This window comes from Falco cherrug, chromosome 13 (genome assembly GCF_023634085.1).
Source record: "Falco cherrug isolate bFalChe1 chromosome 13, bFalChe1.pri, whole genome shotgun sequence".
NCBI lineage: Eukaryota > Metazoa > Chordata > Aves > Falconiformes > Falconidae > Falco > Falco cherrug.
The window spans coordinates 26,574,140-26,597,665 of record NC_073709.1 but is presented as its reverse complement, the minus strand read 5'-3'; the positions used below and the strand labels follow the sequence as shown (position 1 = coordinate 26,597,665).

At 35.6% G+C, this 23,526-nt stretch overlaps 1 protein-coding gene across 4 annotated transcripts in view; it reads right to left on the bottom strand.

Annotated features, from left to right (window-relative positions):
* Positions 1–23,526, bottom strand: part of SPATA17 (spermatogenesis associated 17) — a 90,952-nt gene that overhangs the window by 38,357 nt on the left and 29,069 nt on the right. For all 4 annotated transcript variants that reach the window (XM_005432806.3, XM_055725631.1, XM_055725632.1 and 1 more), the window contains one exon: positions 17,279–17,402. In XM_005432806.3, coding sequence (XP_005432863.2) covers positions 17,279–17,402 — 124 coding nt within the window. The remainder of the gene's footprint in view (positions 1–17,278; positions 17,403–23,526) is intronic.

Below are 23,526 nucleotides of genomic sequence, written 5' to 3'. Positions count from 1 at the left end.
AAAAATATTCAGAGATGGTAGATTATTCAAAATATTGTTGGGCTAGTCAGCATGTTATGGGCTGTATTCTTCAACTCTGTAAGTGATCTGGCCCTAATAACGATTTATTTTGGGCCACTGTTACATGTTCCCCTCTTAGCGCCAACCCTATAAACTATTTCACTACACTATCAGTCTAAATGTGTAATGGGAAAGAGGACACGAATGGATGAGCAGTAGAAACATATGTATGCCAGACAACCACTGGTAGTTCCTTCAGCTCTTTGGGATGCCAAAGTAAAAGGGCAGGGATCCATGCTTCAAATAGCAGGCAAGGAGAATCACTGGACTGAAGGGGAAACTGCAGGTACATCTGCACAATCTGCAAAATCCAGCTGCATCTTAACAGTTTGGTTTTACAAGTCTGGCTCTTACTCACCTAAACATCTCATAAAGTTACAAATTCTCCTAATGCTGTTACTATTTTTGTAGCATTTCATACACTGTCCTATTGCAATTGTCTTCTCAGACCAGTACATTTTTGCTTACAAGTCGGTGACTTGGAAGTGCTACAGAAACACAAGTTGCATGTGTTGTCTCGGGCACTATTGCACTGTTCCACAATTACTGACGGCAGTTACACTTATACACTTGTTACACAAGTTATTCTCAAATATAAAATGCCACAGTCAAGGTCTTCCACACAAATTAAATCAAATTAGATCATACAAACCATCTCTATGCCATGGTCATTATGGCTCTTCACTCATTAGTCCTACCATGGCCATTGGATCTGCCTACATACTGATCAATTAATTTTTGCCTTCACTCCACTGATGACAGTAAAATAGAAAAGTGATTGCCTGTGACTACCTTTTTTGACATGTCACTGAACTACTCACTGTATTGCTACTTCATCCTTCCACCCATTGCTATGCCACCCACATTCAGCTGCTGTATCCCACCTAATGTGCACACTGCGTTCTAGCCATGCCATGAGTCAGCAGGGTCCCCAGCTGGCTGGAGGGATACTGCTCTCTCATGGGATGTCTGTGAAACACATATTTCAGAGACACCTGCAAAATCACTGAAAATGTAAACGTTTTCCAGAAGAAAAACATCTCCATGTGCATCACTGAGGATCAGGGTGATCCGCAATAAACCACTATGGCATAACAACTCTGAAGTTGATGGGTATGGATTTGTTGATCTGTAGCACATCCTGCATTTGCCCAAAATTTATCCCCCTTGTTAAGCCTTCTCTTTAAAAAATATAATAAATTTTAAGAAAAGGACAAAGAGCAAATTGGGTAGAAAATTTTAACAAAAAAAAAAAAAAAGATTATTTCAATGCCAATAGCACAGGTTTTGTTTTTTGTTTCCCCAAAGTGGAAAACCACATGGTCTTAAATAATTTAAACATTTTTTTGTCTAAAGAAATACAGGCAGGAATAACTTTAAACTGATGTGCTGTCTGGCCTCTAAGAAATGGCATTGCTTCTGTTAGTCATACTTGGAGCAAGTATAAATGGCTCCACAAATACAATGGCTGTCTGCATTTTGCAATCTATATTGAGATACTACATATATTCTGCTTGATCTTTCTTTCTTTAAATGTTTGGCTGTAGAAAAAGGGTTCAAACACTGAAATGTTACTGAATATCTCAAGGTGCACAAATAGGATTGGCTTTTAGCACTTTTAATGAAACCCAAATTAGCCATAATAGATGAGGGAACTGATTTGGTGTCTTTTAAATTATTATTGCTGAAAAGGTGTCTTAACAAAGAGCCACCTTTAGTTGGTTTTTTTCCACATACTATCAGATATAGATACACATATAGATAGTGTACTAACTATGAAACTGGATTTGGAATTTTAGTGAGGCCAGCTGGACATTTTAAAAGTTGATGTTTTTTCTACAATTGAAACTTTTTGTAAGATCAGGGTCAAAATTTATTATGAAGTGCATTTTTAAATAACAATTTTTCAAGCAATCTTTGTTAATTACTTTACATTTTAATTACATATGTTCAAGTATTCAACCAGACAGACAGCAGAACAATCAGCAGAGTTAGTATCTAGACAGATCAAATTAATACTAATAATTAATACTAAATTCCCTAAGGTTTGTGGTAAGTTTTTAGGCCTAGATTTAAAACTGGCAAAGTTTGGTAGGAAAGACAAGAAGATGAGTTTGATTCTACTTTCCAGTTCAGATCAATCTCTAGCAAAATCGGTTCCATTCATTTTTAAATATCTCTGTGAATCAGAGGCTTATTTTTGTAATATCTTGCACATGTGCTGTGCGCAGAATGAATGCCCTATTCACTCTGTCCTCTGCAGGGAGCTGGCAGTCTGCAGAAATCTAAGAATCTGGAGGATCAGAGCCTTTGGTGCTTCATAAATTTGCATATCTTCTTGAGACCAGTACAATGTGTTAAAAGCATTACTTCATCCTTTCCCTACTTCATGACAATATTCTCTCAACTACAGACCATTGTAGATAATACTGCATTTTCAATGGTAGAAAAGTATCTGTCTTGAGATATTACCTCATACTCTTGATTTCAATATTTCCTCCACTTTTAGCCTATAAGAAAACATGTTCCCTCCAAAATACTATCATATATTACAAAAAGCACCTCTTGTCTGCAGGGAGAATGACTTTTTTCTGTACCCATATTCTTCACAACTAAGAAGGGATGCTGTCAAAGCCAGCTTTCTGGGACTTCATTTCCAGGAACAATTTCCTAAAGTGACAAACACTGTGGGGAAATCTGTGCTAACTGTTAAAAAACCTACAACTGAGTTATTTGCAGTACTGTCATGCTAACTTCCACCTCAATAAGACCAAAGAAATCTCAGGAGGGGACTCTGCTAATAGCTTCTTACTGACCTCCCTCCATCAGGCCCTTCTGGTGAATGGTGGCCCAGTGGTGAATACGGCAAATGAGGTGTGAAAGCACAGATTATTTATTTTTTTTTTTTAAGACTGTGGTTCTGACTCGTCAGGGAAAATAAAAAAAAAAAAAAAGAGAGAGAGAGAGAGAGAGAAATGAGTTATACAATAGATATATTTTTCCCCTAGAATTCTCTGCCTCAGACCCTCCATCATGGAAACCCAAGCATGACCTGGAATATTAATTGTGTCAGGTCAAGCGTACTGGCAAATGTACCATTTGTTACCCAGTCATCCTTAGCATTACATTAATATTTTGAATCATTTTGCATTTCTAACACTCTATCATTTAGTTTCCTACCAATCATTTTCTTATCTTTATAATTAATGGTCACATATAAAGAAAGAAAAAAATCATAAGAAAACAAATATTAATTTAATGAACATTAGCAAAGAAAAGATTTCGGGGGTTTATGTATTTGTGTATTGCTTCCACCTCTAATCCTAAATCTACTCTATGCTGTAGAGTATCTATTTTTGTTTTTTCCTGTTTCCATATGGAGAGAAAGACTTCACTGTTTTTTCCCAGAATACAACAAAGAAATTATTAAGGAGCTTGCCTTGAAAGCTAATCTATGAAGGAAGGCAGCAGCAAAAGAAATAGAAAGAAGGAAAGAAGGAAGAAAGGGAAGAAAAAGGTGCAGGTACAAAGGGAAAGACAAGGCTGTGTTGATTATGCTGGATACTTCCACAGAAAAGATCAGTGATCCCAAGTGCTGTAATAAAATGTGAACCATTTTAGATGCTGCAATTGTTATTTATGAATTAATTTCTTATTCTTATTTCTTGACTGAGCTTTTAAAGTCTACATGTAAAATTACAAACAAAATATGCCCTAATAGATACAGTGTAGCTACTGCACTGCAAATAATTACACACATGCAAAATTAAAAATTGAAGAAGTTGAGCTGAAGATCAAATGTAAGCATGAAGTTGATAGAAAGTATATCCTCAAATCTTTAAAATATCTTTTACTGTAATTTAACTAAACAATAATAAAGGTATGTTCTATTTTAATTACTTTTCCATATCAGCTCCAAAAGACTGAAATAATCAACATATATCATGAATACGTTTCATTTAACAGTCATTTAATCTTGAGAAAAATAGTTTTGAGGGAGGAAGCTTTTGCCAGTGATTGTCACAGTAAGAACCTAAATAAAGTCCTACATTTTCACTCTGGTCTTTTAATGAGGAGTTAAATGAGAAGGAAAAGACTTCAACAAAGTAGAGACTTAGCTTGAAAATCCTTTTTTTTACTCCATTGTAATTTGTAAAAAACTAAGCAAGCTGAGAGGAGAGGTAAGAGATCTTTAAAAGCCATAAAAGTAAAAGCATGAAGGAGAGCTGTGAATGAAATATTTGCTAGAGATGGGATTGCTGAATCAACACTGACCAGTGCACTTCATCATAATTATCAGGACATACTACTGCCAGGGGATTTATAAAAATCCCACTCAGCAAATAATTGCCCTGCTGTTAGGAGATAGTCGGAGTGTTAACACACTGTCACAGTCCAGCGTTTAGTAAGATATTCAACATTCAATTACTCTTGCTGCGAACTAAAAGGAAACATGATCATTCCTCAGCTACTGCAGTTATGCTTCCACATGAATTCCAGTGAACAATCTTGTTAATCCCCAGATATAGTTTCTCTAGGAGGTAAAAGAAATACCTTATAAAAGAAATACCTTAAAACATTAATGATTCACAAGGAAAAAATATGTTTATATGATGCCGTAACCATGTCCGTAAAAGAAAAGGAATGTAAAATTTCTCGATAAGTAGAATACGATGTGAAAATAAAAGGATAATATCTTTAATATGAAATGTATTGGGGAAAGAGCCATTTATAAAAATTCTGTAAATACTGTTCTAGCAACAAGTATAATAAAACTATGTCTCAAACTTGAAACATCAAAATATTTAAGCCACCTTAGAATGTATTCTACTAGGAATAATCTATGGGTTTTAAACTAATATGAAATTTTTTTATATTAAAGCTTAAGAAATATAGTGCAAACTTCATTCAGATATGGGAAAAATACCATAAGATGGTTTAGCATTTCAATTTGAGATAAAATTTCCTTACCATGGCTGACAATGGGAAAAATGTCACCCAACTTTATAAGTGGAGGTTCAGTTCTCACTGAGCTAATGCTACTCCTTAGGCCTGATCCTGTAATCCTTGTAAAGGTATAGTCTCCGGAATTTCATCTAAATAAGAACTGAAGGACCTAGCCTGTTACTGTAGCTAAGGTATTTTAGCATTGTTTGAGATACTGCTTTTATGCAGAGACTGAAGAATACATAAATGAGTGATGAGTAGCATATATTCTTTCAAGTGGGATTAATTACCTGTCTTCTGCTTAATATATATTCTGTTTAAACAGAGTAATAAAAGCATTAATTATTGTTATTCTGTCTTCAGATTGTAAAGCTTGGGTCAGTCCTTTTCATCTGTGAAATGTTTGCTTGATATCAAAATAATAGTGCAATCATGTTTTAAATGCACTTTTATAAGTATACCAGGCTGCAACTTTATGGACTATACAATGAGGTGTTAAGGAAACATTCACGTCCAGTATCTTGGCCACCGACCATAAAATCAACCTTTAAACCTGCACAGGCACTAAGTTCAATTGCAGGAAACAAAACTGTAATTGAGTTTCCAAACAGGTACCAACTGCCTGGGTATTTAGGCAACAAGACAAAAGAGAAACAAACTCTTAGTTCAATGCATGGATCATTGTGGCACAACATCCAAAACACAGGCAGCCCAGCAAATGCAGAGGCAGCTCAAAAACACATCCACCTTTCGTTGATTGTCTCCCTGACCAAGTCTTACTCTGTCAAACATAATTCTGACACAGGCTCTCGATGACTTGACTAGATCAGGGATAATAACTTGAATGAGGGAGCGATGGCACAGGAAACAGAACTCTTATGATGAAGGCACAAAACAAAGAGCATTCAAAGTTCTCTTACTGACTTCTCATTTGACTTCTGATTCCAAAAGAAGCAGAAAAATACATTTTAACTTGCTTGATGACTTTGTTTTAAAAATAGGAATGGGAAATGTTATCCTTTTTTCTTTAAGAAGTGCTGGGGTCAGTATGGGATCCTGTATAAATTCCAGGAATCTCTGCAAACCAACCTGTTTCTACAACCACTCTATGAATGGGAATTAAAGAGCTTAGTCTGAAGAATATCCTCTGAAGGTGATTTTATTCTTCCATGTCTCCATAACTGCGTGTGAACACACACACAGTATTTCCTTAATTCACAGAGTTATTTTCAGGCTAAAATTATTTATGCTTGTGAGAAGTTTTCAGAGACTTAAAACACTTATTTAAATGTGTGATACTATTTACATCTTTAAAATTAAAATTTCATCTACTGTCATTGTCATAATGGAAAAGATTAGCTTTGTAAAAAAAAAAAATCAGCTCAAAATTCCTTCCTTTTCTCACTGGATTGAGAAAAATCCTTGTAATTATACCATGTAGCATCTTTGAATTTGTAACACCAGAAGTTACCTACAATGTATCAGAAGACAGAAGCCCTTCTTAACAGATAGAGATAAAAAATATAAGGAAATTTCCTTTCTTAAGGAAATTGCTAAAAAGAGAATTCATTAACTTTTCCAAAAATACATATGTGCAACTAAACAATGCAACAATTCATGGCTTTTCATTGTTTCTTATGTCTGCTGCATTGTGCTTACATGTGAATCTTCCCCTACAGACATAAGGTCTGATAGATTTATTAAAGAATTTACTGTAGTAAACCTATAGGTTGAAACAATGACTAAGAACTTGAAAAGTGGCAGTATGTTTAACAAAGCAGTCTTCAATGAGACCAACAATGAGGTTAAGGTTTAATGAACAGTCAGCATCGTATACAGGAAAGAATAAAGAAGAGGGAACAGAACCATGTTCATCAGATTAGTAAAGGTAGTCAGAAATGAGTAGAAAAGAGTGATTTAATAAGAAAAAATTAAAAGATAAAGTTTTTATTAAAAGATTGTTGCAATAGAAAAACTGGAAGCAAAGAGCACAATAGATGGGGGAAGATACACAGTTTTCATCATGTCCGTTGCAGGACAGACACAATTCCCAAATTAACAGTATATATTAGATACTAAACAAAAGCACTGAATATTGAATAAACTGTGCAAGTTAATGAAAGAACTTTACCATTATACTATTCGCTTGCCTAAGAGCTGAAAAACAAAAGAATTGGTGTGTACATCACTCATCTTGAAGTCTCATTAAAGCAAGGATACCATCAGTGCCACTTCTTAATCAACAGGAAGGGTTGCTGTTGAGAAATGTACAGTATTTTATCTTCACGACTTCTCATGCCATTCCTAACCTCCCCCTTCTTACGCACTTATCTCTTATTTAGCATGTACTTCTTCTGATATAATAGTTTCAAAAATTACCTCAGCAAGACCATACATCAAATCTAACTTGTATAAACACCAGATGGACTACTACTCATCAACTAAATTTATCCCAGTAACAATTTCAGGAATGTCACTGGAGTTCCACTCTATGCAAGTGTGTGTGAATGTGGCTCTGTGTGTGAGCTATTTAGCTGATATTTGCACTACATTGCAATTTCCCTGTAACGTAGATCTTTTTTTAAACATGCATACCACATCACGCACAAAGCCAGCATTCAATATATAACCCACTCTTATCAGTTTTCTGACCCTGCAGCAATCCAACCTTTTGCCACCCCAATTGACAGTAATACACAAAATGTGGTCATGTTTTTCTAAGATCTCAGCATGTACACTTTTGATAGATCACACAGCTTGTCCTTTAAACTCTGCCATTAATCCTACCCACAGGAGTTGAGCAAGAAGTTTGTTGTCTAGAAAAAAATCCACACAGATAGTGATTATGTAATTCAGATGCTGAAAAAGACAGTTTAAGGACCTTCTAGCTATTGGATTTTTAAATGACTAATGCTAGATGCGGAGATGCTAAATGCTGTAATGCATGGTAGGTGCAGAGATGCCACTACGCTATAATAACATATGCTTAGTATGAATGACACGGCTAGAAACAAGCTATTTAGAAGAAGCTCGGAGGAATATTGCCGTGTCTACATGTATATGCCTTTAAAAACTGAGCTTGCATAGGATCAATCACAAAACAGCACTCAAACTTTACAGCCTTTTGTGTCTTAAGCTCTTTCTAATGACAGATGATCTTTCAGTGTAAAATTCCTTCTCATTTCTTTCGCACAGTTACCCACTTAGCAAACACACTGACATGATTTTACAATAAGCAGTCCTCAGGAAAAATAGTTTGCAATACTGCCACAGAACACGCCTAAAATTATTACATTTTTTTCTATTTTTAAGTTCTTTCACTCACTATCTTTAAAAAATAGGATGTCAAGATCTTGTTTTCTGGGAAGTGTGGCAAAGGGAGAAATTACTGATTTCTGTTGGAAGCACTTTCACTTACAACTAGTGCTAGAATGAGACTTAGGAGAAGAGTGTATGGGAAGAAATAAATCTGAAATTGTACATAGCCATCTGTTTCCTACAGGAGACAGGTTATGGTATCAGCAGATAGCACCTTCCCATCCTCTTCCCATCGCTCCCTAATCATACGGAGCTACCCTTTTCTGGGCATGAAGATCATTGCCATCTTAGTTTTGGCTTCGATTGTACTTGCCCTCTCCAGGAAGACAATCACCCCTTCCCAGAGAAAAAGAAAGGGTGATTGAAAAGGATATGAGGAAAACTGGAAAATCTACTAAAGTTGTAAACATGGTCTCTAGATGGTTTTGGCAGAGTGTGCACCAGGCAGGTTCTGGAGGATGTTGGCTTCCAGTACTTGCCTTCTTTTTACATCACCATGATACTGAGTATTCCCAGGATAAGTAATCCCAAAGGGCAAGAGCTGGACTCAAATTCTAAGAGAACTGAAGATTTTTGATTGTATGTGCAAATCACTTCAAGCTCAGTTTTGGAATTCAGACCTAGTGGAACTAATCTTCTAGACATAAGCATTTTTCTTTGTTCAGGTACAACGTCTTCCAGAATCACAAACAGCTCAGTTACTGGCTGCTTTCAGTTTACCTTACTTTGTCCTTCTTTTTGACAGAAACATTAAGCAACATTAACTGAGATTCCTTGCAAGTGAGCTGAGGTTGTGTGTATAGTGCCCCATGAGGCACAACAGCTGAATGATTTTCCTACAGTGAGTACCTGTGAATAGACTGATACATCTGGCTTCCAACGTGGAGGGCTGGCTGCTCAAACATACCTGTCACAAGTACTGTAAGAAGGATTTCATGCAAATTGAGCATCCTTTGGAAAATATTTTTATAAAAACAGAACACTGCAGCATGAAATGCTTAATATACTAATGCTATTTAAATGTAGGCTGCTAGCCTGCCTGAGAGCTAGGAGAGCTCACTCTTTCCTCTTGAATTTAAATGGGATTTTTTTTATGGTACAAGCTTGGGAAACTACTCAGAAATATCTGACTTCTTGGCAGAGATGCGATGAGTGGATATTAAACACCCATGGATAGGTGGGGATGATCAGTGATTGGGGTACCTACATTAAAAAAAAAATTAACCATTTTAGTTCATCTTCAGGAAGTATTAGTACTTATAATGAATGATAATTTCTTCCCTGAATGTTTTAGAGACAGGATAATAAAATTACAACAGTAAAGAGGGAGGAAATAAAATGTAAAAGGTAAGAGCTAATTCATTCTTCATGCTAGCTCAGTCCTTGGCCTTTCCTGAACAGACACTGCCAATAGTAACAAATTATGTATAACCATTTTGTGATGTGCACTGTTCACTCGGGACTAAGCTCAAATGACCAAACTTGCAGCCTTGTCTCTTAAACTGTGGATATGAAGATCAAAGGCCAGAGCTTTATCCACTGAGCCCTCACCTTTATAAGAATAAAACTGTCAGGTGCCCAGAGACAGTGTGGGTGTCAAACAGTGTCATTTCAGACCAATTGTTTTTCAAGTTCTTACAGGACAGCACATTAGGTTAGAAGCATATTAATCGGTTGTGCCTTCTGAATATTCATTACCCTGCTCCAGGAAGGATTCTGTGGCTTGTCTTTTCTACTCACTTAGAACATTTACGCCTGATGTGAGTGCAGTAACTTCAATAGAGTTAACTCCTGATTTCCAATAGTGTATAAAGGGGGAACACGCAGTCAGTGTAATGTTTATGAATTAACATCTCTTTTGACAAGAAAAATGCAATAAAAATACCTTAGCATTGAACAGAGTTTGAATTTAAAGTATTTTACTCTATGAACTGACAAACACAAAATAATGACTGATGCAATTGATATAAATTTGAGTTCTATAATAACTACAGAGGATAAAAACAAAACTGGTCTGAAAAACAAAAGCTGAAAAGTAGCATTGGGGCACATTTTTGCTATCTTTATACTCAAAAGCCTTAATCCAGAGTTAACAGAAGTTTGCAAAGCAACTCCCATTATCTTAAAGTGGAATTGCTTATAGAGTATGGGTGTTACACAGAGAGAGCAAGAATTTAAAAACTTGGTTCTCATTGCTGAAATTGGAACTTTTCACTGCTACTTGATGCTAACATCTCCTTCCTCCTCACAGAACATTATTCTTAAAGTGGGGGGGGGTTGTTTTCTATAGTGCTAAACTGTTAAAGAGTTATATTTTCATGTTTCTGTCTCCCTAGAAAGGGTTATCTCAGTCAAGACCATTTCAGTTAAAAACGCTTCCTTATTTTACAGCACCAGCTATCATAATCCTACAAGTAATCCTTTCCAACGCATCAGTTCAATGGGACTATACATGGGCCACATATCTAAACACATCAGCCTTGACTCAACAGCGAGACGGTGACACACTCAAGCGGGCACTGAAAACTGAAGGAACTACTGCAACTCAAAAAGATAACTCGTGTCTTGTTATGGGCAATTACTAAAAGAAATGTCATAGATTTTGTAACTTCTACAACAGAAAGGGCCTATTATTACACATGGGCTTTGTTCTTCTCTTGCAACTCTAAACCGCCTAAGAGCTTATGAACAGTATTGTTCACAAACTGCCAAAGGGTATCACGAGAAATTGTCACCCTGCTAAAGAGGGCTGAAAAGTGATGGACTTTAGTGTCACTTGGAGTGGAAGACGCAATCTGCAGAACCTCTCCAAACTGTGAGAAAGGGCAAGGCACTTCACAGTTGCATATTCTCCTGTGATGGAATAGCAGAGACAGTATATGCTGTGAAATGAGTATGCTGCAAAACAATACTGCAAGAAGAATGAGTGAACTTGGTCTTCCAAGGAAGCAGAATTTGAGAGCTGCTGTTGTGGATAGACCTAGATCTCTTACCATACTCTCTCTCTGTTTAGGTTATTCCTTCTCTGAGTATTAAGAGAGGCAGGAATTGGAGCAATACAGAGGCAAAAAGTGAACAACTTAATAATCCAAAAATGGAAAGCTGTACACCAAAAAACTAAAAATCCTTCAACTACCGATTGCTGGAAACTGCAGAGTATTCTTGGCATGTCATTATACTGTTCCATTGCCCCATTTTATTTGTCTTCCCTGGGCACATGCGGTTGGCCATTGTCAAAGACAGGATGGTGTATAAAACCCAAGAGTAGGCATACACACACAACTGCATGATTAATTCTTCTCAAGTTCTCAATAGTTAAAGCCTTCAGATAGAACAGGAGATCCCCCAGAACAGAGGACCAGTATTAGCTCATCTAATGTCAGCATGATTTATCACAGAGCAGGAGTTCAGGTTCGGAAATGAGGCTGGGACTCAGTCCACCAGCCAGAGCAATGATAAGCTTAAGTGATGCATGTATAACATCACATTCTCAATAATGTCAAAGTAGATTTTGTAATTGCGTGACAAAGCTCTCAAGCTTTCTTAGACATGATATCACAAAGAACTTTGGCTTTCTGGACTAGTCGTACATTCATTTTCTCTTGACAAAAGGTAAAGTGGTTTATTTGTTTAGAAACAGAAGAAAGCTGGAGGAAAGAGAATTCACGTTCTCTTTAACCTCACCCAGTACTGTTTGCTATATGGGAAATAAACATAAAGGGTAAATATCAGTTGCTCTGCTGATTCTCCAACCCTTTCCTCAAGTGACAGGAGAAACTGTAATAGAAAAGGCTTTTCAGCTCTGGCACTCTGAAGACTGTTTCTGTGGGAATCTTTTCCTGATCTCAACGACTTTACAAGGCACACACCACTCTGCTCCTTCTACCACTTCTGCTCTGGTTCCTTTCGGTTACCACTGCCTTCTGCTCCCCACCACACTGTGGACTTGCAGGTCCTTCACCTGGGCAGCAACACTAGGGCTGGCAGAGCTGACACACTTGCTCTCACTCACACTCCCCCCAGCGTTGCTGCTTGCTCTGTCAGCAGATACCTAACACGATACAGGCCTGCATTCTGGGCTGGTACCGGATCTTTGGATTTAGTCTGTTATACCTAATTCTAATCATCATTGTAAGACAAAGACCAACCTCAAAATTTCTTGGCAGGCTGGAAATGCCAACGACTGGAATCGTGCAACCACATGTTCCAACACATGTGGGCTCTTCATACCCACCCCCACAAAGTGCCATCCGTGTATTCAGTGATTCTGTCTTTCATTTACTTTAAATGCTGTTTGCCAGCGCTCTGCCGAGGGTGGCCCTTACTACAAATGTCAGCCTTGCCAATATGATGGATCAGAAGTAAGAACCTGTTCAATTATAGTGAATTTTGTTAATACGGAAAGGGGTATAGAAGTGCAATCTACATAGGTAAACCTGTTTATAACAAAAAAACACGTTTAATAAGTAGTTCATGTATTAATGACAACTGAAAAAAAAGGAATCATTACCACTATAGTGGAAATAGCATACTGTGATTACGGACTAAAAATAAAAACTTAATTAACAAGTTTCATGTCTCAATAAGAAATTACAATGCAGTTCATGATAAAATGGATTAAAAAATGAAAAAAAAAAATCTGTACTCATTTCTATTGTGTTACCAATATGAAATGACAAGAAATATTCTTAACAAATGCAAAGGTTTGTTAAATATGTACTGCCATTTTTATCATGTTAATCATGAAGTCAGAAGTTATGACTCAAGGATAAAAACAGACAAGGAAAACATTGTTTTATATATATAAATTTTAAAATCTGAAATATAGAGAATCTTGGTTTTAAAATGGAATTTAGTTTGGAAGCCTGACAGTTGTCACCTCACAGATTTATTTCTTGCAGTATTTTACAGTGGAATCTCTTGCAACAAGCAACCAGTAAGTGGAGCAGACAAGATAACTTAGCACATGATAAGAAGGGCATGGACTTCACTGTTATGGTTTTTTTATAATTTTGAAGGAGAAATTTCCTTCAAAGAAAAGAAGCTCATGTTTATAAGATGTTACTTGACCAGTTACTGATACTGCTGGCATATATAGCAAGTTGATTAAAATCTCAGTATTTCATAAGCATGAAGTTTAAGAGCTCATGCTTTATTTCTCCAGACATTATTTGGCAACGAACTTAATTTAAATAAAATAAAAATTTACTTTCTTTTTTCAGGGCCACTCATGCCTACAAATACAGTTAAATTTGTGTCACATGGATATTACTGGTCTACAGAAAAAAATATGTAGATGGGTTTTAGTAAAGCAAAAAACTGTTTTGAAGTTCGCAGGATGCATAACACTGTACTTTCACCAAAAAAAAGTCAATAATTACATTACTAATATGTATTATTAAGAGCAAAATAACATTACTACTGTTAGTAGTTATTGATTACACATTCTAACATGTTTAACTTTCTTAAATACTAACATCCTTTTATTCAAATGGACTGCTTAGTTTTATGTGGATTAAAATTTTTGTGTAAGTGCTATGTATTTCTACAAGTAGCAATGGGAAATGGTCATATTTGGGTAAGTTTCTCTGGCAAAATACACTCAGTCAACTGTGTGCAAAGTATATAAGAAAACTGTACAGTATAATACCAAACATTTTTTATCACCCAATGATTTCCCCGAATGTCAGTTTCATAGCAATGATACTCAATAACATACCTCCCTCTCCCCAAAAAGTGGGGAAATGCAGGCAAAACAACTTACATGTAGGTATGCCTATATAATATTTTTTAGGCAGATCAAACTCCTTGTTCTTGAGTTTAAAGCATGCACACACTTACTCTGCCCATATTTTGAGCTGACCAGGAGCTGTGTAACTGCATTAATTCTTGAGCTAATATACCGTGGCTCTCAACAGGGCTAATTAGTTTGGGTTCAACCCCATGTTATAGCTCCAGATTGGCTTGGAAAGTAATCAAAGCAAGCTCACATCTGTCTATATAAGACCATGTGTATATACCTGGTACCACTAACAAGAAATAATGCATACTAATTCTCAGTTTGATATTCATTTCTTCCTCTTTTTTTTTTTCTTTTTTTCTTTATAAAGGTAACAGTTTATGGAAGAAATAAATATTTGAATAGCAAGTTAATTCCAGAAAAAGAAAAAACACACTGACTTCATCACAGGCCATGCTATTATATACATACAAGACAGCCCTGTACATTCATGACACTAGCTAGCATTCTTAAGTTTTACTTTTTGAAATGTAAAACAATGCTAGCAATTAGGAATGGGTCCAACCTTTTTTATATATATATATATATATATATGTACATATATATAAAATCTGTGGAATAAGAAGAGCAAATTCTGCAATCAATAAAGGATTCATAGATTTAAGGCCAGAAAGGATCACTGCATCTGCTATGTTGTACAATGCTACAGTGTTGGACCATCTCCCTGTTCAATCTGTAACATGCTTCTGAGATGGGTTTCTGAGCTTCAGCTCATAGGGAGTAGAGAATGGAACTTGCCATGCCTTTCTTTACTAAGACTGAGGAGCTACAACTTCTTAATTCCCTTCTGTCAGAAAGCAAATACCCTTTTCTCGCCCTTTTTGCCTGTAGTAAAACAAAAAGATTCAAAACTATAGGATATATTTGAAACAATTGTTGCAAATACAGATTTTGCAATGCTGTCCGTATAACCTGCCTGAACACCTGCAGCCTTGATGCATGAGGTGGCTCAGCTCCATCATTGCACCTCATTATGCTTGGCAGGAAGGCAAGGAGATTGTTGCAAACTTTAGCAGATCATCTCTATAACTTATTTGGCTTTAGTCAATACATGACTCTACAGTAAGTCCAGCTCACCAACCCTCTCTTTTCATTTGCTATGCCTGCTGCTTACAAATTATGGTTTTTCCTTAACTCACCCAAAAGTGTTGACTTTTGCTGCCTGTTTCTACTGAGACATGAATGGACCTTGCTCAGTAATGCAATTAACTGTCCTTTGAAGACAGCAAGACGCAGCTGTAGTCAGATCAGAAGACCAGGTGTATAGAGAGTAAAATGTCAGAGCACCAAACCAGTAAATTCTGCACTGAAACAATTTGCCCAGTACCTTAGCAAGATAACAAATTCTATAATTATGTGCAATTGTGGAATACAGACTTTGCAAGATACCAAATTCTATAATTATGTGCAATTGTGAAATACAGACTTTGACTGCTATAAGTAGTTCATGTATGTCTTTGCTGGTTTTCAGTTTGTCTGTAGGTGTTGCATTGATTTACACTCATTCATGTTTCAAAATGTTACCTGCAAAAAAGAAGATGGTTCTTGGAGCACAGACCTGTGATAAAGGAAAAATTCTGTGGGCTCTGAGTCCCACTATTCACAAAATGTCTCAGCAAGCAAAAACAAACATATTTTTGTTCTGCAAAATGCTGCTAGCTAAATTCTAATTTTGTAAAATTAGAAACCTGAATTCATCAGAACATAATAGTTACTGCTGCCCTCTACCAGAAGTCCTCCAGGCGGATGGCTGAAATAAGGCGCTACTTGCCATTCCTTAAAAACATGTTAAGGCTTGCTAAACTAGTCTCATCAGAACTGAACTAAGTTGACTAAAATCTTTTTAGACCACAGGTCGCTCAATGCATCTAACCAGACAATTTTTGTACTCCAACTACACATATTTATGTGTATGCATTTCTTTACATAAATTGCTCTGTTCAAAACAAGAATTCCCAATTTTCTACAGTATAAAACAATATAAAAATACTGCACAATTATTCTTAATATTCTAGATCTACATCCGGACAAATCAATTATTGTCAGCTAATTTCAGTTATTAACTAGCTCCCCTGTCTAAAAGCCACTCAGAAAAAAAAAATATATTTTTTGCTAATATTTTACAATGCTTTTTTTTGCAAATAAAATTACTTAAATTCGATTTACAGATTGCGTTTTCATTAACTGATATCCAGTTAATTAAACTATATTTCTATTTATTTGATAGGTCACAGGTTATTCCCAGACAGAGGGAAAGACTAAACATTTTGCCACTAAGTGTCATGGTGTTTTTCCTGCGTTCTTTAGAATTAGCAGTTTTTACAGACAGATTATCATTAAGAACCTATGAAAACCAAGCACTTCCTTTGCACTAGCGTACCCTGATTGCATGTTAATTCCTTATTCATATGAAGAACAAGCAGTCACCAAACATTTATTTTTTTTACAAAAGTTCACAAAAAGGGACTAAAAAAAAGAAACCCACAAGCTTTACCAATCATATCAATTTTGTTTAAGAGAGGTGTACTGCCATATTCACCTGTCTGTAAAGCAGCTTACATAAGAAAGCTTGAAAAAATCTACCACTTTTATCAATATAAAACAAATGAATCAGTAAATATTTAAAATTTATGAGGCATTTCTATGTGAAAACAATCACACTAAATAAGCTGATTCAGGCAGTTCTAGGAAAAGCTTTAGCTGAAAACCTGGATTTACAATCTATCCTAAAAACAAGCAGAACACAGCACCAATCCAAGCATTAGCTCAATTAAAAAAAGGAAAAAAAATGAAATCCCTTCTCAGCTTAATAACTTGTTAGTTCTTGACAAGTGCAACAACACAACAATAAGCCAGTCAAAATGAGTTTTTAAAGCGAGGTTATGCCCTTCATGTTGTGTTATCACAGTGGCAGATCAAACTGCTGACTTGGACTCTTTCTGCCAGCAGTGCTGATGCTGCCTCTATGAAGCTACTGTCACAGAATAGTCATGGTACCTGCTCTTGCCTATAGAAAAGCACTAAATTGAACTCGAAGTAGTGTCTTTGTGATATCTTTTCAACAAGTCATGTCCCATTCAGCCTGCTAGTTTATCTCTGTCAGGCTGGGGGCCCAAGTGGTTTGCATGAGCTGTCAGGGACAGGTACACCAACCTGCTCAGTGCTAAGGAGGTAATGCATCTTTCGGGCTTGGTATTGCTTTTCCTTTTCCTTCTTTTCTAGGTCTTTCCTTTTCTCTTCATTTTCCTTCATTTCTGTGTACTTTTGGAGTTCACTCCTGCAATGAAATAAATCTGCTAATAGCATTACAACAATAAAAGATGTGCTAATGGTTTATTTTACTTTAACCCTTGTATAGCTTCATGGTGTTCTGCTGTTATGTATTAGCAGTACAGTGACACCACCGGAATGCAAAATTACAGTTAAATTCCTCAGCAGCAGCATTCTACATGGATATAACTGAAGAAATAGGATTAAAGTGATAAAAACTATGAATAGTATATTAGTTCATATTGCTTACTGTACTGAAGAATATGTCAACCTACATATTTCTATAGCCTGATAAAATAGTATTCTTCAATGTGCTTTTTTTTGCCTTCAAGCATTGTTTTAGTTTGAATGTCTCTAAGCAGAAGTTATAATTTAGTGATTTTGTTTCAAATGGTTGTAAAATAAAAGTGGTTCACATATTTCAGCCAAGGCCTAGCAACACCTCCTTCTGATCTGCAAACAGGGGAGACCTTATGGAATGAGAGAGGACAGCAGACACAGGGTAAGAGTTGGTATTCACTTCTAGATCCTTGAGCCTTTTGTAAGGCTGAGAATATAGGCAGAGAGAAGAACTGGATGTAAACCTTTTACGCTTGCAATGTCCTTGAAAGGAGTTTCCATAGCACTAGGCTTCTTGCACAGGTTACTTCCTACCCTGGTCTGACAGCAACGGTCCAGTCACCACAAAAAAACCAAAATGTAATTGCCTTATGAGCTACTCATGACCAAGGTTTGCAAACACACAGTGTCATCTAAATGGGTGGGTCCGTGTATTCAATAGGTTATGCAAAATTCTTTCATTGTAAAAGAAATAAGGAACTGTACCCAACGCTAGCTCTCAAAGAATGGAGAAAACTAATGATCTTAACTGAATGTTTAGAAGAAAACTTTAACAGAAAATGGGTGTAGATTTCCCCCTCAATGGCTTTTTTTCATAAAGCCAGGTTTGCCATAAATTACACAAACCGTGGAGTGAATTAATGTTCTATATGAAACAAAATTCCATGCTATTGTGCATAGTGCACATGTATGGAATTTTTTTGACCCAGTTAAAAAAGGTTAGTGTGATTAACAACTGTTATTTTTGTTACTAAGAAGTGGCTAGTTCAAAATAACCTGTGTGCCAAAGACACTGAGCATACTCAATCAGGCATTTAGATTGTTTAAAAGGTCATTAAATGAGTAAATTCTAGTTTTCATTTTTTTAAGCATGCATGTATATTATAAAACAAAAAGCAAAGAAAAAGATACTATTCACATATATGGATAACTCAAAAACTCCAGCAAAACAGATCATTTAGAGAGGTTCACATTAAGAGTCTCAGTTGTTTCAATGAGTAACAAATAAGACACTCCAGGACAAGGGTCAAATCCTGTCAAAATATGCACATGGATAAGTTTGCTGATATGAATAATCCCATGGGAAAGTCATACTGCTCCTGAAAGTGTTTTTGAGACTGTGACTCAGACTTTTTCTTCATATTTTAATTATCATAATATTAAATTAGCTCATCAAAATACGTGAAAGAGCAGTAATTGCTTTATAAGTACAAACACTATGAAATCACATTCTTAAATACAATTGCAATGAAGAATTTTTATTTGTTTGATGGTATCTTTCAAGTTTTTATCAACTAAAATAAGTACAATATTAAGTAATTAAATATGGTTTATTTAAAATGTAACAAAAATAGAATGAAAAGGAAATAAATTAAAGATCAGAAAAGATGTATAGGTCTGTTTCAATCTCTGGAAATATTTTTTGTTGCAGTTTACTGTTAAAGGCTGTAATACAATATTTCATACAAGGTTACTTATGAAGCACATTGACGTTTAAAAATCACCATGCTATGCTTTTGCAGCAGTGTAATTTTTTCCAACATAAGATTAAATTGCAAAATAAATGAATTACTTAGAGTGGCATGGCCCCCATTTTGCCACCCTTCTCTTGAAAATTGCTTATTAATATGAAAAAAGAAGTTGGAAAATAGCCTGTTTTACTTTATGCATAGCATTTTGGGGCCTCAAAGCCTGCAGAGCCGGACTAGCTGCACATTTTAGATTGTGTTGGCAAGCGGGGACGATGACCTTTCTGACCTGCATCTCAAGGCTATTATTAATCGCTAAGTAACCTGGTAAAGCCAAACAAATTTGTTTCCATTGAAAGGATCTCTATCTGTGTCTGGGAATTTGTGCTGTACCAAACAAACCTCATTAACTGTGTCCATTTTTGACAAAGAACTAGGAGTTGTAGAGACTGGCGACCTTTCTTTGTCCTTAAGGTACAGATTTCAGAGTCACCGCATGTAGGTACATCAACATTTTTACTTGGAAACTCTTTGTTCTATATCAATCAATCATAAACAAATGGATAAAGAGACAATGCATATAGTATCGACTTTGTTCTTTTATTTTATGCCACTTTACCTTCAAAATCAGAGTGTATGATCAGTGTTTTACATACTTAATACTATTTCTTGTTCCTTTTTGATTACAGAGCCCTCTATTCAGCTTTAGTACCACTATCTAGAACTGATGAAATGTCTATCAACATATTACTGCCGCTTATTCATGTTCTTATATACTCATGTACTTCTTCCCAACAACAGATACGGGAGCTCTATTATTTAGAACACAACTGGTGATGAAAACCCTCAAATAATGATAAAAATATAAATTTGTATTACAGATGTAATGATAGCGGGATGCAAAATGTTTCCCATTGTCATTTGTCTGAATTTACCAGATTACTTTGAATGAATGATTAATAATCATTGTTTCCTGAAATTAAATGAAGTCTAAAATGCTTGTTGAAGCTGAATGTAATTCATGATCTTTTCAAACAGTACTATCATCCAAATCATCATGATCCTTCCTGCTTATCACACATCCTTACCAATGCTGTACCATAATCTTTTTAAAAGCTTGAGGGATTTTTTTAAGCAGTTACAAATAATTTTTAACATACTTTGGCAGCCTACACATTTTGACAGTTGTGCTAAAATATTTCCATCCTGCGTTATACCGCTCTGCACAGTTGTACAGAACATGCAGATAATTCTGTCTCAGGGATAGTAGCTCCCAAGCTGATTGTCTCCTGAGAAGCAGTACAAAATCAGGAGTATGTAGTAGTCCAAACATTGCTTGACTGGGAAGCATAGATGCTTTAGCATAAACATAGATTTATTTTAAAGCTATTTGAACCTGAAACTTTCATCCCTTTTACCATACTTTCAAGAATTTCATAGGAGCAACAAAAGCAGAGAATCGAAAAGTAGTTGGATACGTGTATAATTTTTCACACATTAGCAGATTAATACTAACATGTTACACACCGTGCAGGTGGCTTCACTGTTACCATACACAATAATGTGTACAAGTGATACTGAAGACATTCCAAACACAGTTAGACTTCCAGACACCTTACATGTAAATGTGTTCATTGAGAAGTTTCATGCTCATGACCTTCTACATGTATGTCTTCCCAGAGAAAATAAATCCAAATTCCATTAAAGTAAATTGAAAAATTTTTGAAATTCAGTATCTTCAGATTAAACCCTTACACTGACTGCCAGCCTTCTCTTTGTCTACACATATCTTAGGTTGATTGAGCAATAATAAGCAATATTTTCATGGAACTGTGTGATATTATGAATACTAAATGTGATGCAAGATACTGTGTGGACTTTGGACCAAATTTGCTTCTGGATGAACTTTTCATGGTTCATTGTGAAGTGGGACAATTGAATACGCACAAATTGTTTGGCCTGTATTTTTAAAGCTTCATCAATTTTTTGGGAAAAAAAAAGAGTTCTGTAAATGCAAAACATGTTTTAGGTTAATTAATAATCTTGTTCTATTTTTATAAATGATTTGTCTGTAGCATGGCTCATAGTTGGAATAGTACTGCTTATTAAACTGTTAAAACTGAAAAAGTGGGTAATTTTTTTAGCACATAATCTTTTCATTACATTAAAGTTTATCTCAGTATATTAACAGCATCTGCTGCATCTTCCTGCAAACCTGGATTCCCATATAGGCTTAATCCAGAGTTCTCCCACACAGATTTTTATGGAATTTCTTTGTAGATTAAATATGTGTAAGTTTTGACAAACATAATGTCTTATCATGATCTAAAATTGTTCAACAAATCAGAAGAATGTCAAAATCTATTAGCACAGGCTTAGGATGCATTTTTATTTTGTTAAAACAATGAATATACTGGGTAACACAAAGTGTGTTTTACTTGTCATAGAGAATGTTTCATGTAATTGAAAATAGGCATAGGGTTACCAATATGTGTGCTCAAAGCCCAGAATTAAAAATTATCTTGTGTAGCAAATAGGTGAAGTAGCTATTGATTTGTAAATGATAAAATTATTGCTTTATACAATTTGAAAATAAAACATTTTCATATGACAAGGTAACTTATTGTTATTCTGATACTTCATTATGCAGTAAGCATATGCAGTATGCAGTGGTGTCGGTTCAAGATATGAGATGCAAATTCAGTTGACAGTGCTCCTGCTGTCTGTATAAAGGTTAAAAATACACATATAATATTGTTCCTGGCACTTTTGGAAAGGTCTTCAAGTGATTATTTCAGTAATATACAGATTTTAATAATTCTGCATAGAACTTCATCGTCTTACAAATTCATACTGACCTACATTTATTGAACTTTATCAAACTATTGCATTCTGTTTGCATTTTCACTGGCATTCTATGGTCCTTTGACCAGATAACCATAAAATTATAATATGAACTAAAGTAAAGGGCATCTGAGAAAATCAATAATTAGTATAGTTGCCTAGAGTACCCAGAAAGTGTATAAAGTTATTGTGATTTTAAACAATTCAGACCCCAAATCATAAAATTTCTGCTACACAGGCAGTAGGCAACCTTAGCATAAAAGAAGATAACCTAAATCGATTTTACCTTCCCAACTATATATCATCCTACCTCCTCAAATACAGAATATGGAATTGAAAATGAAATTAGTTGGACAATACTTCTGATACACCACTGCATGCCACTTGATTTCACATTACATTGGTGTAGGCGAGAATGCAATATGACCTGCCATGGTAATATCATTTGACTTAATCTATTATATTTGGGAAAAAATGAAATATATGTACAGACTAGCCTAGGATGTAAAAATAGTTTGGAGAGCTCTGTACTTTAAAGGCACAGTTTTAACAGAACATACATACTACATACTTAGCTACGTAACATCAGATAGCTTGATCATCCTCAACTTTTTCCTGACTTTTTGAATGAACCTGTTCAAATTTACTGAACAGACTACAGCAGCTCTGTAACCCCCTTACTCCTCTCTACCGTGATGTATACTTCTGTGTGTATCCTGACAGAATCCCTTGGCCAAACTGTTTGATCTCAAGTTGCAGTGAAACATGGTCTAAGAGGCAGTCAATTATTAGTTGTACAAGGTAATCTTACTGCCTAGGAGACCCATCACAAATGTGTGCCCAAAATTCTTACTAGTTTTAAATGTGAATGTTTACATCAACCCATTCAAAAACTTAATCACAACACTCCCTTCAAAATCTGGAAGAATGCTACTGCTCTGTCATTGCAGTGCAGTGAATAGGAAACTAATTTGACTCCTTAGGATGAAAAAACCAAAAATAAATAAAGCTAGTATGTAAGCATGCAAAAAACCCCTACAATTTCTATTCTTATTAATTTTACAGAAAGAAATTAATAACACTTTAACATCCCATTATAATTTGTGCATAGTAGAACATACTGTGCCCATCCTTCCTTAGTCACGTAGTGCACACTGCCAATGGAATTAAGTGACATACGAGTTCAAATGTCAAGGTCCACAATGTGATCAATATACTACGCAGGAAATGTGATGAACATAGCAGTGAAGGGCATACAGTGAATGAATACCTTGTGCAGATCAGGAGATCAGGACACAGCATGTACCAGACGATAGGAAGGAACAGACTGATACATCTTTCTTATCCTTCCAATTTCCACTGCTGCACAGTTACTCAAGAAAGTGCAACAGCTTTTCAAAATACTGATTGCAGAGCCAGTTTATAAATAAAAAGGGAGTATTTTCCCTAATCCATTGTACAGAACCTTTTTATTAAGTT